The 13,030-nt window shown below is 41.0% G+C and overlaps 1 protein-coding gene across 1 annotated transcript in view; it reads left to right on the plus strand.

Annotated features, from left to right (window-relative positions):
- The window catches only part of LOC140237623 (thyroid hormone receptor alpha-like), a 201,159-nt gene that overhangs the window by 15,350 nt on the left and 172,779 nt on the right, over window positions 1–13,030 (plus strand). The window contains exon 2 of the mRNA XM_072317549.1: window positions 2,462–2,583. Coding sequence (XP_072173650.1) covers window positions 2,462–2,583 — 122 coding nt within the window. The remainder of the gene's footprint in view (window positions 1–2,461; window positions 2,584–13,030) is intronic.

Raw genomic sequence — 13,030 nt, forward strand, 5'->3', positions numbered from 1 at the left:
GTTTGTGGTTACCATGTAGATTTACATGAAGGGGGCGGGGGTTGTGGGTAGGTTATTCTTCAGTGAGATCAAAAATACCAAAAGCAAGCATTCATACATTGTATATAGCTTGCTCGTGGCCACAGTGGTGGGTAACTGTCTGCTACAACACCCACAGCCCCAAGTCTTCAAGTTCTGTGCCCACACATAATCTGTAATCTTTCTGTGTCCTGTTGTGTAAAAGTTCAAGGGTAGTGTCATCGGTTTTAAACATCTAAGCGAGTGGCATCGCCAGGCACATCACCAAGCACAGATGTAAACGAAGATTACAGCATGTTGTTAAGCTATCAGCACGCCTCCCTTTAAACTCCGCTAGACGCGCATCCCAAAACACTTTGTATCCTCAGCAGCCCGCAGCTGTACATTTAGCTGATCGCCAAATGGGACACCACCATCAATTTTGACTCGAGATGCAGCGAGATCTACATAATCAGTCTCAATCTATACTGTGCATAAACTGCTCAAGCAGTTTACAGCTAGGGGTTATTGAACACCACTGCACCATCATTGCGATATGTACAAGGAGATAGTTCCTGATAGGCATTTTTTTTAAGAGTTGGATAAAATTGTTTGTCTAGATTTCTTGTTTACTTGTTTGTTCATTATTAATATTCTTTATGTTTTGAATTCATTATTGCTATTAAAGGGATTGTACAGTTATGGTTGAGACCTAATTTCAGGTTTCTAACATTTTTTGGTGAGATAATGAGAAACCTCTTATAAAATGAGAAAGAGCATGTAATTCTATGAAGAATTCAACGTTTATTTGATGAAAATTGGTTTTGAAATGGCTGAGGTATCAAAAAAGAGCGATTCTAATAAAGTGTGGGACCCACACTTTATTACGATCGCTTTGTGTAACTTTGTTTTTTGATGTGTCAGTCATTCCAAACCCGATTTTGGTCAAATAAACTTTGAATTCCTCTTAAAATGGTATGTTCTGTACTATTTCCTAAGTGTTTTCTTGGTATCTCGCAAAAAGTTAAAGCCAAATTCTCATCTCCACCAAAACTGTACTATCCCTTTAAAGGTGAGATGTTTGTGAATAAAGCTGCTAAAAAAAAAGAAAGAAAATACTATGAAAATATGGCCCATTTTGTGATGAAACCTTTCATTTGTAATGTCTTTACACACACACACACACACACACACCCACACCCACACACCTGTATTTTGTGTCTATTGAGATCTATGTACATGCATGTATATGCATTTATATGAAGAGTTAAAATGCAAAAACAGATAATCACCAAGTTTTCAAAAGTAAGGTCATCATCAGACAATTTAATAGAATTGAAATTTATTCTATGATACATCGCTCATTACATTACAAAAACATATTTTTTGAAGATATTAAAAAAAAATGTATTTCAGTCATTTTCCTTTTTTTTAATGCAGATTTATTCTTAAATATCTAAAGTTAATGAAAATCAATAAATCTGCTTTTGCATTTAAATGTGACCCGCTGCAACAAAATGATCCTAAAGTCGGGCGAGGTCGATTATTTGAAAATTGCATGATATAATCCCCTAATCTTTCTGCTTTAAATTGATATATAACACGTTTTATAAAAATAATCGGCTGCGGAGATATCGACGTTTAAAAGAGAGCTTGTCGAGACGTCTGGAAAATCACTGTTTCGAGAAAAGCGCCCTAAAAGTCTTCCTTTCGACGCAATCGAGATCAAGGGACACGCAAGTCAATTTTCACCTCTGGACAATAGAAGGTAAGCCCTAGCAACCCCCGAAGAGTTCATTCAAGCACATCAGGGTCGGCAGTCTCCTCACCAACCAATCAGTGACCAGGATGTGAGAAGCGGCTGATCATAGCGCACCCTGCCCGCACGCACCAGTCGACTGGGCAGTGTGCGAGCTTCACGCTTCGGTTAGCAGCAAGCAGCAAACTGACCAATGAGATCACTCTGGTCGTTGTTAGGGGCGGAACCTATCTGTGGCGCTCAATCCAAATTTTCGAACCAGTTTCTGCTTCGTTGAAACGCCAAAAAACATGGCTCAGAAAAATGCTATTTTTTCATCTTTCCTTTGATCATTTTGCTTCAAAATTTCGACAGATGATAGAAGACATGTTAGACTCCAATAATATATCAAAATCAGAAAATCGTAAGTTTTGACCAATTTTAATGCTCTCACTTCAAACTCGATTATCACGGCTTCGACCGTGCGCGACTTTAGGACCTTTTTGTTGTAGCGGGTCACAAATTCTTTATGGATGTTTCAGATGCATACACACACACACACACACACACACATACACATCTCTCATAATCATCTATAAGACTCGCAGTAAAAAAAAAAAAAAAATGTGTAATATCAACTGCATGTCATGTCAATTCCAGTTTGTGAGGCTATATTTGTTTATTTGCCTTTCTATTTCTCTGTTGCTTTATATTTCATGCTTGCAGAACAAGTGTGTAAAGCAATCACATCGGGCCATGACAGGGCATGCAAGCTGCTGAACCACAGGTCACCGTCACTGGACGCCGCGCTGGGATCGATGAAGAAGGGGACCCCTGACTTCCAAATGGTAAGTGTGAGCAAACTTTCAAAGAATATTCACTGGAGTTGATCCAATGATGGTGTTTTAACCTTCACATATAATCTTTCTTTTTTTTTTCTTTTTTTTTGCCTTCTCTCTCACTTAAATTTAATGTCAAAGAAAAAAAAATTGAATGGAACTAAACAAACAACAATCAACAAAAATGATCATGTGAACTGGATATATGAGTACCAGGATAAACGCACATACACACCCACACATACACACACACACACACACACATGCACACTTGAATGCGCACACATACATGTATGTATGTCATATCTGTTGATTTGATAGTACTTTAGTGTGTCCATCGCAGACCGGGTGAGAAAAGTACATTGCCCTGCTGCAGACCTAAATTGGGCGCAAATTGGTAATTTTCAGCCGACTTACTTGTCAGCCCAACACAGAGCCTGCTGGGCTGCCAGGCTCAAGTGGAGGTGATGGTCGCAGGAGGGCTGGGTTAGCAGGCTCCAATATCAAGGCCGAATATTATGTTGAATTGTCAAGGAGAGAAAGAGAAAAAAAAAATGGGGGGAGGAAATGGAAATGTATCTGGCGACCGGAGCAGAACGCTCGATGATGGGCTCTTGCATTCATGCCAGCAGAAGTGTGTGTGTGTGTGTGTGTGTGTGTGTGTGCGTGAGTTTGTGTGTGTCACTGTGCGTGTGCAGTTGTTATTCATGTGTGCTCTCTGGGCGAGTGCGTCACGCCAAGGGGAACATTGATCATTCTGTTTATACGGAAAGCCAGACAATACGCTGGGAGAAAAAAAAAAAATGAGTGACCCATATTCTGATAGATACCCAATTTATTGGTGCAGAGTGATAGAGTGAGGCAGCGAAGAAAGGGATCGACAGAAAAAGGGAGCGCTGCAAAATTGACAGAGACGGGTCCCCGCTAGACAGGGCTCCTATGGACCATGGATTACCCATCTGTTGTTTTGCTCTTTCTTCCACGGGGCTTGTGTGAAGACCTAGCTGAAAAGAGATGACCAATATTCTTGTCTTCTTTTTGTCTAAAAATCCCAATTCCATCTTGCTATCATAGCCTTTTAAACGTGTCTGCCAACCTCGGAAGATGTGCGCTTTGCAGCACTTCTCAATGAGTCTCACCCAAAAATCGTTCTCGCAACGGCGGAAGGCGAATGCAAGACGCATGCATTCTCCAGTGTTTCTTCGAAAGGGGAACCATTGTGTGGCGCTTATCGCCAGCGCACAATGGCTGGCCTAGATTCATGTACTGCCGGGGAAAAGGCAAACACATGTGCAACCCCCACCCCATGTGCTAAATGTATAGCTCCAGACTTTTTTTTTCTTTCTTTTTTAGATGAAGACTAATGCTCACTCATTCTTACCAAGTTAAAAAAAAAATGGGAAGGGGAAATCCAAGACTATAGTAAATGTCTGTACCTCAGTCCTCTAATTCCTTGGTTCCACATGGACTCAAGGGGTAGATGTGTGTGTGTGGGGGGGGGGGAGGGGTTATACGTAAGTGACAGAGAAATAAAAAGAGGGAAAAAGTGTTTTCCTTGAGGCATTGATCAGCTTTACGAGAACATATTGATGTTATGCATTAGCCTGAAATCAACAATTTCTAATCATTTTTTCTTTTTTCTTTTTAAAGAAAAGCACTGCACTTTTCCCCTCCTTATACACTTTCCCCTCCCCCTTTCACTTAACATGAAAGAATGAGTCTGGATATGAATAGAAAATGGGTTATCCTTAAATGACTCCCCTGATCTGGCAAAATCCCAAGGGGACGGATGAATGCGAGCTTCTTTGATACTGCACTTATATTTGACACATCTAGGCATGTGACACAATTACACTTGACATAGTGTCTTGCCAACCATGCACCTGGCTGGCAAAATTGACTGCTCCTTTCAGTACATTGCCCCAATTTACTTTGTCATGCTGGAAAATGTATTGTGCAACCACGATGGTTGGTGAATCACTGTCGGTATGAGTATGAAACGAATGATATACCAAGTGTGACAATGCTTGGAATAAATGATCCTGTCATTTTGTCTCCGCGACCGATTCCGTCAAATGTAACCCTTGGATTGAGCTGCTGTCTAACCCCTCCTCCAAAATCCTCTGCTCCCTCCCTCACCACTGCTAGCCCACCTCCCCCCATCCCCAATTCAATTACAGTCTTCTGCACTGGAAACTGATTTCCTCTCTCCAGCTTCTACGCTGTATCATCCATCGCTGCTTTGGCAGTGCACTCCCTCCATCGAAAACGGAATGTGTTGTCCTTCCAAACACGTTGCGGTTTGTTTCCAAATTTCAACTGTCAAACCTATTGGAGTCCAGGGCGGATGATGATGCCCATGTTACTGCAAGCGCATCACTGCGTGTGTAGATATAATCGCTCTGCAGCCAATGTAAAAAAAAAGAAAAAAACGAAGCCCCACAAACTGGCAATATTTTGAAGTGAGGGGATTGGCCCCCGACATTAGCTTCCAATGCAGAGTCTCAACCTCTCTAATAATCCTCACCTCGCCCTCCTTCCACGCTCCCATCACCCCCGGGGCCTAATGTGGAGTGAGAAACCAGTTAAGATTCATGAACCAGAACATGCATTTCATTCCAGAGACTTAAGTGGCATGAGGGCTGAATAGTCTGCAATCGAGACTTTTCGTCCCCCCTTCCTTCAGCCGACTAGCTAGAACGGAGGGATTATAGTCTTATACCTGAAGACAGAGAAATTGATGGGTGCATAATGCAAAGTGGAGATGAGGATGGTAATTCACAGTGGTGCGTTTAAGGAAGGTTTTGCATAGTGCGCTGTTGTATATCTCTGCGATCAAATATAGGTAGATGTGTCGATATTGCAGGAAATGGATTCTTTCTATTCCTTAATTTTCATACATAGTTTTTCTTCTTTCTTTCCTTTAGAGGTTAATTTAGGGTACTTTCTTCCTAGTCCTTTTGCATCTTTTCAAGCCACGAAGTCGGCGATGCATACATGATTTGTAAAATGTATATATCCCATTGCAATACCATTTGGCTTGCAGTGCAACATCCAAACCTCATCTTAATGCAATTATGTAATGTTCCAGACTGATTAAGTCTGCAATAACGACACATCTACCTATATTTGATCGCAGAGATATACAACAGCGCACTATGCAAAACCTTCCTTAAACGCACCACTGTGAATTACCATCCTCATGTTCCTAAAGCTTCTGTTCACCTGTGTGAGTGATGTTGTTGTTGTTTTTTGTTGTTGTTGCTGTTGTGGTTTTCTTTTTCTTTTCTTGAAATGATGTTAGGCATTCCGACAGTCTTCTGTTTCTTTACAGGATGTATGATTTCACAAAAGTGTCCTGTGTAAGTAGAGCTGCTGCTTTATGTGGGATGGATTCACTATATGTATATATTTTTTGTGCTAGATTTGCCCTTTGATATTGATCTTCTTTAATAATCATTCCCCTTCCACCTTTCTTCTTCTTTTTTTTTTTTTTTTTTGGGGGGGGGGGGAGGGGGGCATCCCCAATTATGTGCTGCTCTGTCTTGTGCACCTTTGCAACTCCCTTCTGAAGTGAGAATAAAGGAAGACACACAATTCATTCCTTGTCTCTCTCTCTCTCTGTCTTCTATTTCTATCTACCTGTGTCTTCTTCTCTTTCCCTCTTTATCCGTTTCTGTCTCTATCTGTCTCTTTCTCTTGCTGTCCCAATCTCTCTCTCTCTCTCTATCTCAATGACTTTAAGAGAGAGAATAAGAAAAAGGATGGATGATTCATGGATGTGCTGTAACGCCCCAGTTTGAATGTGACTATCCCGATGATGCGCATTGAGGGCGTGTGATGCTCTATTTGCAGAGCAATTTGCCTCATGCATGTGTGCTTGCCTGCATTATCATACATGTACCTCCAGCTCAAGTAAAGGAGCACGATGCTATAGGGCACACTGCACGACCAACATGGTGGACCCATTTACTATTCTTCTTAACACACTCTTCTTGCTTTTTACATCATCTTTTTTTTTTTACATAAATGATTTTGCTTTGATAGCCAGCATTTGTCATACTCAGCCTATTTTTCCTGTAGTTTTCTTTCCTCTTTGTTTTGCTTTGTTTTCTCCCGAGAATGTATGCATTTCATGGCCGTGTGTGTTGAATTCAAATGTTATTGAGCAAAGTCGAGTCAAGCAAGATGAAATTAGTCATTTCCCCCGCAGACAGAAAATGTTTCTCTAACTCTTTGACACTTCATAAATCAATAGCGGCTTAGACGCAAGATTTCCATGCAATGTTGCCATCTGTATCGTGTGTTTGTGTTTGAGATGAATGTTGATGGCACTTAATATATTCAGCTCTTGAAAACATGCATATCATTCTTCATATGTAGCAAGTGGGGGAGAGGGTTCAGATTGTTGTTTTTGGCTAAAGAGACTTACAGTCATTTAATATCTTCCATAGATGAGTGATAATGATGATGGTGAGGATGATAAACGGTACGTAGGCAACTCTCAAATGCTGAACAAAGGTGTCCAATATATGAGTTATGTCAATTCACGCTGTCAGCTGGAGTGAAGCTGCATGATACGGTTTTCTAATGACCCATAGATGAAGATCTGTATGTTTGTGTGTGTCTGTGTGTGTGTGTGTGCAATGTTGCCATCATATTAATCTCTTAATTTTGCAAAGATGATTACTTTGGTATAAGTTTTCTTTTTCCAGGTCCTCTCTCTCTTCCTCCTCCGTTGTTGTTGTTGTTGTTCCCTCCTGTGCTTATGGTGCAAGCGCAATCGGGGGCGATACATTTCTCATTATCCGAAACTAAGCCGCGGGACCAGACTCCCAATACAGTCAAACAGAGGCAAGCGGCCCGCGTAATGCTACCTCCGACATGGCCCCCGGCCAGAGCATCGCGAGAGGGACAGAGGGAGGATGCAGTTGAGGGACCAACTAAGATTTGATGATGATGCAGAGAAAGATGAGAGAGAGAGATGCCTTTTTAAAGGGGCTAACCGCACGCTGCAGTTTTTTTTTTTTCCAGCATCCTCATATTGAGCAGTAACGAACGTTGCTGTGGATGTTACATGTCTCTTCCCTGTAAACTTCTGACGGAATAGGCAACACAGAGCAAATCATTCTGTCGTCACTGCTTCATTAGATTTAGGTTTATGTGGTAAAGGAATAAATTACAGCCATGTTTGCTTCATTGTCACATAATACTACTGATTATACTTGATACCACCGTATGACTTTCCTAGATGATTTCTCTTTGGCACATTTTACACTTTCCTTGATACCACCTCATCCGGTGTGAATTTCTAGTATATCTAAATGCAATCGGGAGATGATTCCAATTCATTTCGTCCCCAACCATCTTTAATGAATGCTTGAAAACAAACCACTTCTGCACCTTGCGCACATACCTGGCTCATCACTTGCAACCTGACGCACAAATCGTCATCCGTGGTGGCGCCATCTGTCTTTAACCTTGATGGGAGGGGGGCCATGGAGGAATAAATGTAATGGGAAATAGATTTGTCGTTGGTGATGCTAACCCCAGCAATAGTTGCGTGCAGTGGTGGTTGTAACAGGGTCACGACAGATAAGGAGAGAGTTGAACATAACCAAGGTTTCTCACACCTTGAATGTTGCCCATTCTTCAGTGGGTACATGTATATTCTATATTTTGTATTGATCCTGGTCTGTCCTCATTGGCAAGTGATGTTGGGATCTTGCACAAAGTACAATTTAAAATTTATGTTTTGTACCCAAGGATGGTGGTTTGATTGGAAATGGAGTAGTTTAAAATATACATCCTTCACCAGGACAAAAACAAAGTGAATTTGTAAAAAAAAAAAAGAATAATATCTCGATATACGTTCATTGTATTCTTTTTATTGTTTATGATCTTTTGTTCTGTGATCATGCATTACATTTGTATCTTCATAAATCTTCAGCAGTTTACATATAGTAGCTGTGTAAACGGTGACTTGTGGGAATCTTTGTTATATAAGCTATTGGTGCGTGTATCTCTTCTTTTTACCCCCACCACCCCTTCCAGGCTGTGGGTTGATTTGTCTTATCTTTAATTCTCTTGACTCCGGCGATAAGGTCAAGTTCTAGTCTTATCTCTTTGGCACTGCTCTTTGAAATGTGATATTATTGATATTGATTTGCCTGAGTTGAAATGATAACCTATGTCACTTCTGGTGCAACTCAAACAACATAGTTCAGGAAGTTATTTTAGGTCTTGACATCTGCACATGGAAGTATGCCAGGAACACTCCATTCTGAAGCGTATTCGGAAGAGAGCATCACATAGATATGATCTTTATTAGGAGATGCTCGAGGGATCGAGCAGCTTTTGGTTGTTGATAGCAATAAGGGAATGTGAACTTGGCAGAACCTTTGAAAAAAGCAAGAATATTTGATCTTCTCCTATCACTTCTTTTCTTCTCACATTAAAAAAAAAATATATATATGTTCTAGTCCTTTTGAATATCTGTGAAGCTAGCACGTATGGTGATTCACAACTCAGTACGTACAGAAAATAATTGAAACATATGGATTGCAATGCCGTTGATGCCCCCTATGATATAAAACAAACTAAAACAAAAGTGAACAAAAGAGTGAGATGAAGGAATGGGGAGGGGGATGTACCAATGATACAGAGCCTGGGTATAAGAAAAATTCACTCAGGTGTACATCATTGCTTCACGGCTGTAGTGGCCCTTGAAGGTCATGTGATACAGACAGAATGAGGTGATGTAGTTTTGATAACTCTCCTTCATTCGTAGGTTTGATTGTTTGTTTGTTTGTTTGTTTTTCGTGTGTGTTGTTCTGTTTCGTTTTTATGGCACTAATGCTGTTCTACAAACATGAGCATACCAGCAGATGTTTTTGACAGGGAAATGAAGGGTGGTAAGGGGTAATGAATGAATCCGATATCTGGGGCTGAGCGTGCCCCATCCCTTTCCCCGAAATAATACAGTGCTGCGGGTCACTCGCTGACCCACTTCACGATATCGTAGATTACGTGACAACTGTACTGCTCAGCAAACGATGTACATATACATAATAGGGATTTGAGGGTGCGGAATATTCTGCCCTCCAAACGTTGAAACGAGATACAGTTTTGGTGATTGGTCAAAGAGAGTGCGTATATATTATCTGCTGTGCCGTCGGGCCTGCCATGCATTATCTGGGTTGAAGGAAGCAGCAGTGGAATGAACAAAGAAATCCCATCCACACGCCCCCCCCCCCCCAAAAAAAAAACAAAACAAAACAAAACAAATAAGATGATCCGTTTTAAAACAGGTCTAGATACATGTATACTCTGATATATGTCCACACCAGTTGTGATTACCATGAGAGCACTTTATATTTGGTAGAAATACATTTTAAAACAGTACTGCCCTCTTTCTAAATTATGCAGATGCTAATACTGGTGACAAGAGCAGCGACAGATACATCCAAATCAATCTCACCAATGATTTCTTTAGGCACTTGTGAATGAACAACAGTGTTCCTTTTCTGCCAGGATGCAAACCAAATATTTTGGGCAGCAGCCGTTCTTTCTGTAGAGGACCAGAGGAAAGTGAAGGCCACTTGTTGAGCCAATGTCCTGAGACGTGACACAAACTTTATTCATTTGCAATTCCAGAGTGAAACCGTCATCCATCTTCTTCCGAATACGTAATGAAGGAAACGTCCAGATTTGGAGGAAAATTATCGACCAGCTGAACTCTTATTACTCAGAATTTTTTTCAGCCGAAAGGTTTTCGTCACTGCATGCATGTGAGGGTATCCTTGTATGTGTGTGTGTGTGTGTGTGTGTATGTGTGTGTGTGTGTCTCTGTGCGGTTGTGGGTGTTTACTACACTTGGTTGTCTGTTTATTGGCCTATTATTATTAAGTATACATGCGCCATGATGCTTCTTGATGAGGCATTGAATCAAGATTATACACTTCCAGCCTCTCTGGTGATTCTATCTTTTCGTATGTAGGGTGACACTACCTACCAAAGACCACGATGAAGCAAGCTAGTTTGGAATGATGGATTGAGCCATGCAACATGATGGAGTACTCATTAGTTTACAGCTAACTTGGCCTTCCCATTATCTAGCTTACTCTTTTATCATCCTCCTTCACATGCTTCCAGTAATCTTCCTGTATATCTATCTTTCTATATCTCATTGGCATGCCCCCCCCCCCCAAAAAAAAATAGTATTACCTACCTCCAGTTCCTTATTTTCCCCTCTTGCCCAAATGTCCTACCCGACCTGATGGCTGCCAAGGTGTAACAGTACCAGCCAGCCAGCCAACTCACTGGCTACAGTGTACATACATAGTATCTTTCCCTCCCCTGTACTCTTTCCCCTCCCCCTGTTTTAGTCAAGTCAGTCAGTCAGTTCATCATCATCTTTCTGCCAGGCCAGGCCCCGGGATGAAATCCAAGAAGGCTCCTCGGAGATGGGTCATGGCTCACCACCAACCTTTGGCCCCGGTATCAGTCTCTGGGCCCTGGCTGGCTGGCTGGCTGTGCTGTGCTGTGCTGGCTGTGCTGGCTGTGCTGGCTGGCAGTGCTCCGAACACACGAACAAGAGGAGGGAGATAGAGAAAAGTATTTGGGTAAACAGGCTATCAGCTCAGTGCAGTCCTGGTAACATATCTTTCCTTCATCACCTCTAAAGGGACCCGTTCCACTGCAGAGACCGACAGGGGAAGAGACATCTCTCAGACAAAAGGAGAAAAGGGAGAAGGAGTGAGAAAGAGAGAGAGAGAGAGAGAAAGGGAGAACAGGACAGAGACAGATATATACACAGAGAGAAAAACAAAGACAGACAAACAGACAGACAAAGATAGAGTTTTAGAAATACAAGAGAAAGATAGTCGAAGAGAGTAGGGGTATGAGAATGTGATAAACTGAAATGATATTTGGGATCATTCATGCTGAATTTTGCAGATGTCTGCTTCTTTATTTTTTCCACCATACATGTATACATATCTCTCTTTTTTTTCAGTTATATTCTCTGTTTTTGTTTAGTAGGGCCATCATATATTCCATTTATAAATGTCTTGATTCCATCGTATGTTCCACTTATAAATGTCTTGATTCGGCAGAATGAAAAACATGCAAAATTCATCTCACCCAGCCGAGCGTGAAATATCACTCGCGCGGAAACAAAACCACTTTCACACTACCTCCAAAATGTAACATGGTAGTATATCTTCTTCTTTTTTTTTTAGTAAGCAAATGGAAGGGCATATTAGCAGCATATGTCAAGTCAGAAAAGGGGAGGAGTAGACTTTGGCAGAAGATATGCAGAGCAGAGCTCAGGGGTAAATTGTAGCATTTTAGTGCAGGAATACTGGTGATTTCGTGCAATCCACAGATTCCAAAAGGAGAAGGGAAAAGTTGAGTAATTGGCCGGTATTTGTTCCCTGGTTTCACTTCTTTAAAAGGTGTGACAACTACACAGGCTAGTTGCCATTGTAACAAAGACTTGTAGTGGTGGTGGAGGGGAGGGGGGGGGGAATGGTGATGTTCACATCTAGTGATGATTAAAAAAAAATAACACTATGTAGGAGATATCACCTCCTTAACATTATCATATACTGCTGTGCTGACTACCAAATATGATAGAGATGGGATTATTAGCCACAAGCAAGAGATTGTGTTGAGTGATATTTGCATACATTAATCAGATCCTTTGTGTATGTGTAATGGTTAGCAAGAGTGAGTTTGTATTATAACTTGAATGTGCTTGAACCCGTTGAGGACGAGTCCCGAGCATTCTTGGGCAGGTTTCTATGGGTAGTGCATGTTGTAGCAAAGTTAGTGTGTCCTCACCGGGTTAATATGCCTTGCACCAATCCTACAATAGCCAGTAACATTTGCACATTATATACCTAAAATCAAACTGGCATAGATCATCTAAATAGGGGAAATGTTACAGTAGAATTATTTCTAAACATTTGCACAGGCATGTTACCCACTGCCATTACTGGAAAACTAGGAAAAACCACTGGAAAGCAAGATCATGTTTTAAAAAAAAAAAAAAAGGAAGAAGAAGGAAAAAAGATGGCTTGAAATGTTTTTAACCAACTACAGCAGTTAAAATCTGTGGCAGGAAACCAGTGGATCTATCATCGACCAGATGGGATCCAGTGCTCCAACAGCGCAACACATTCCTTCTTCTACGGTTACAAAAACCTCCCAATCCTAATCGCCCCATCAGATTCGAGGGAAATGTGAGCGAGGTGTTTTGCTGTTAAAGCGAAAATATACTCCCATGTTAACACAGATTTTTATGAATAGTATGTAATTGGACAATCGATAGTCAAAACTTTGATCAACTTTGGCCAAAAGTTATGGAACTTCAAAGTTTTGCATAATACTATTTTCACAAAGTATAAAGGCATAATGGATAGAATAAAATAACTACAATAGTTAAAACTTC

This window comes from Diadema setosum, chromosome 14 (assembly GCF_964275005.1).
Source record: "Diadema setosum chromosome 14, eeDiaSeto1, whole genome shotgun sequence".
Classification (NCBI taxonomy): Eukaryota; Metazoa; Echinodermata; class Echinoidea; order Diadematoida; family Diadematidae; genus Diadema; species Diadema setosum.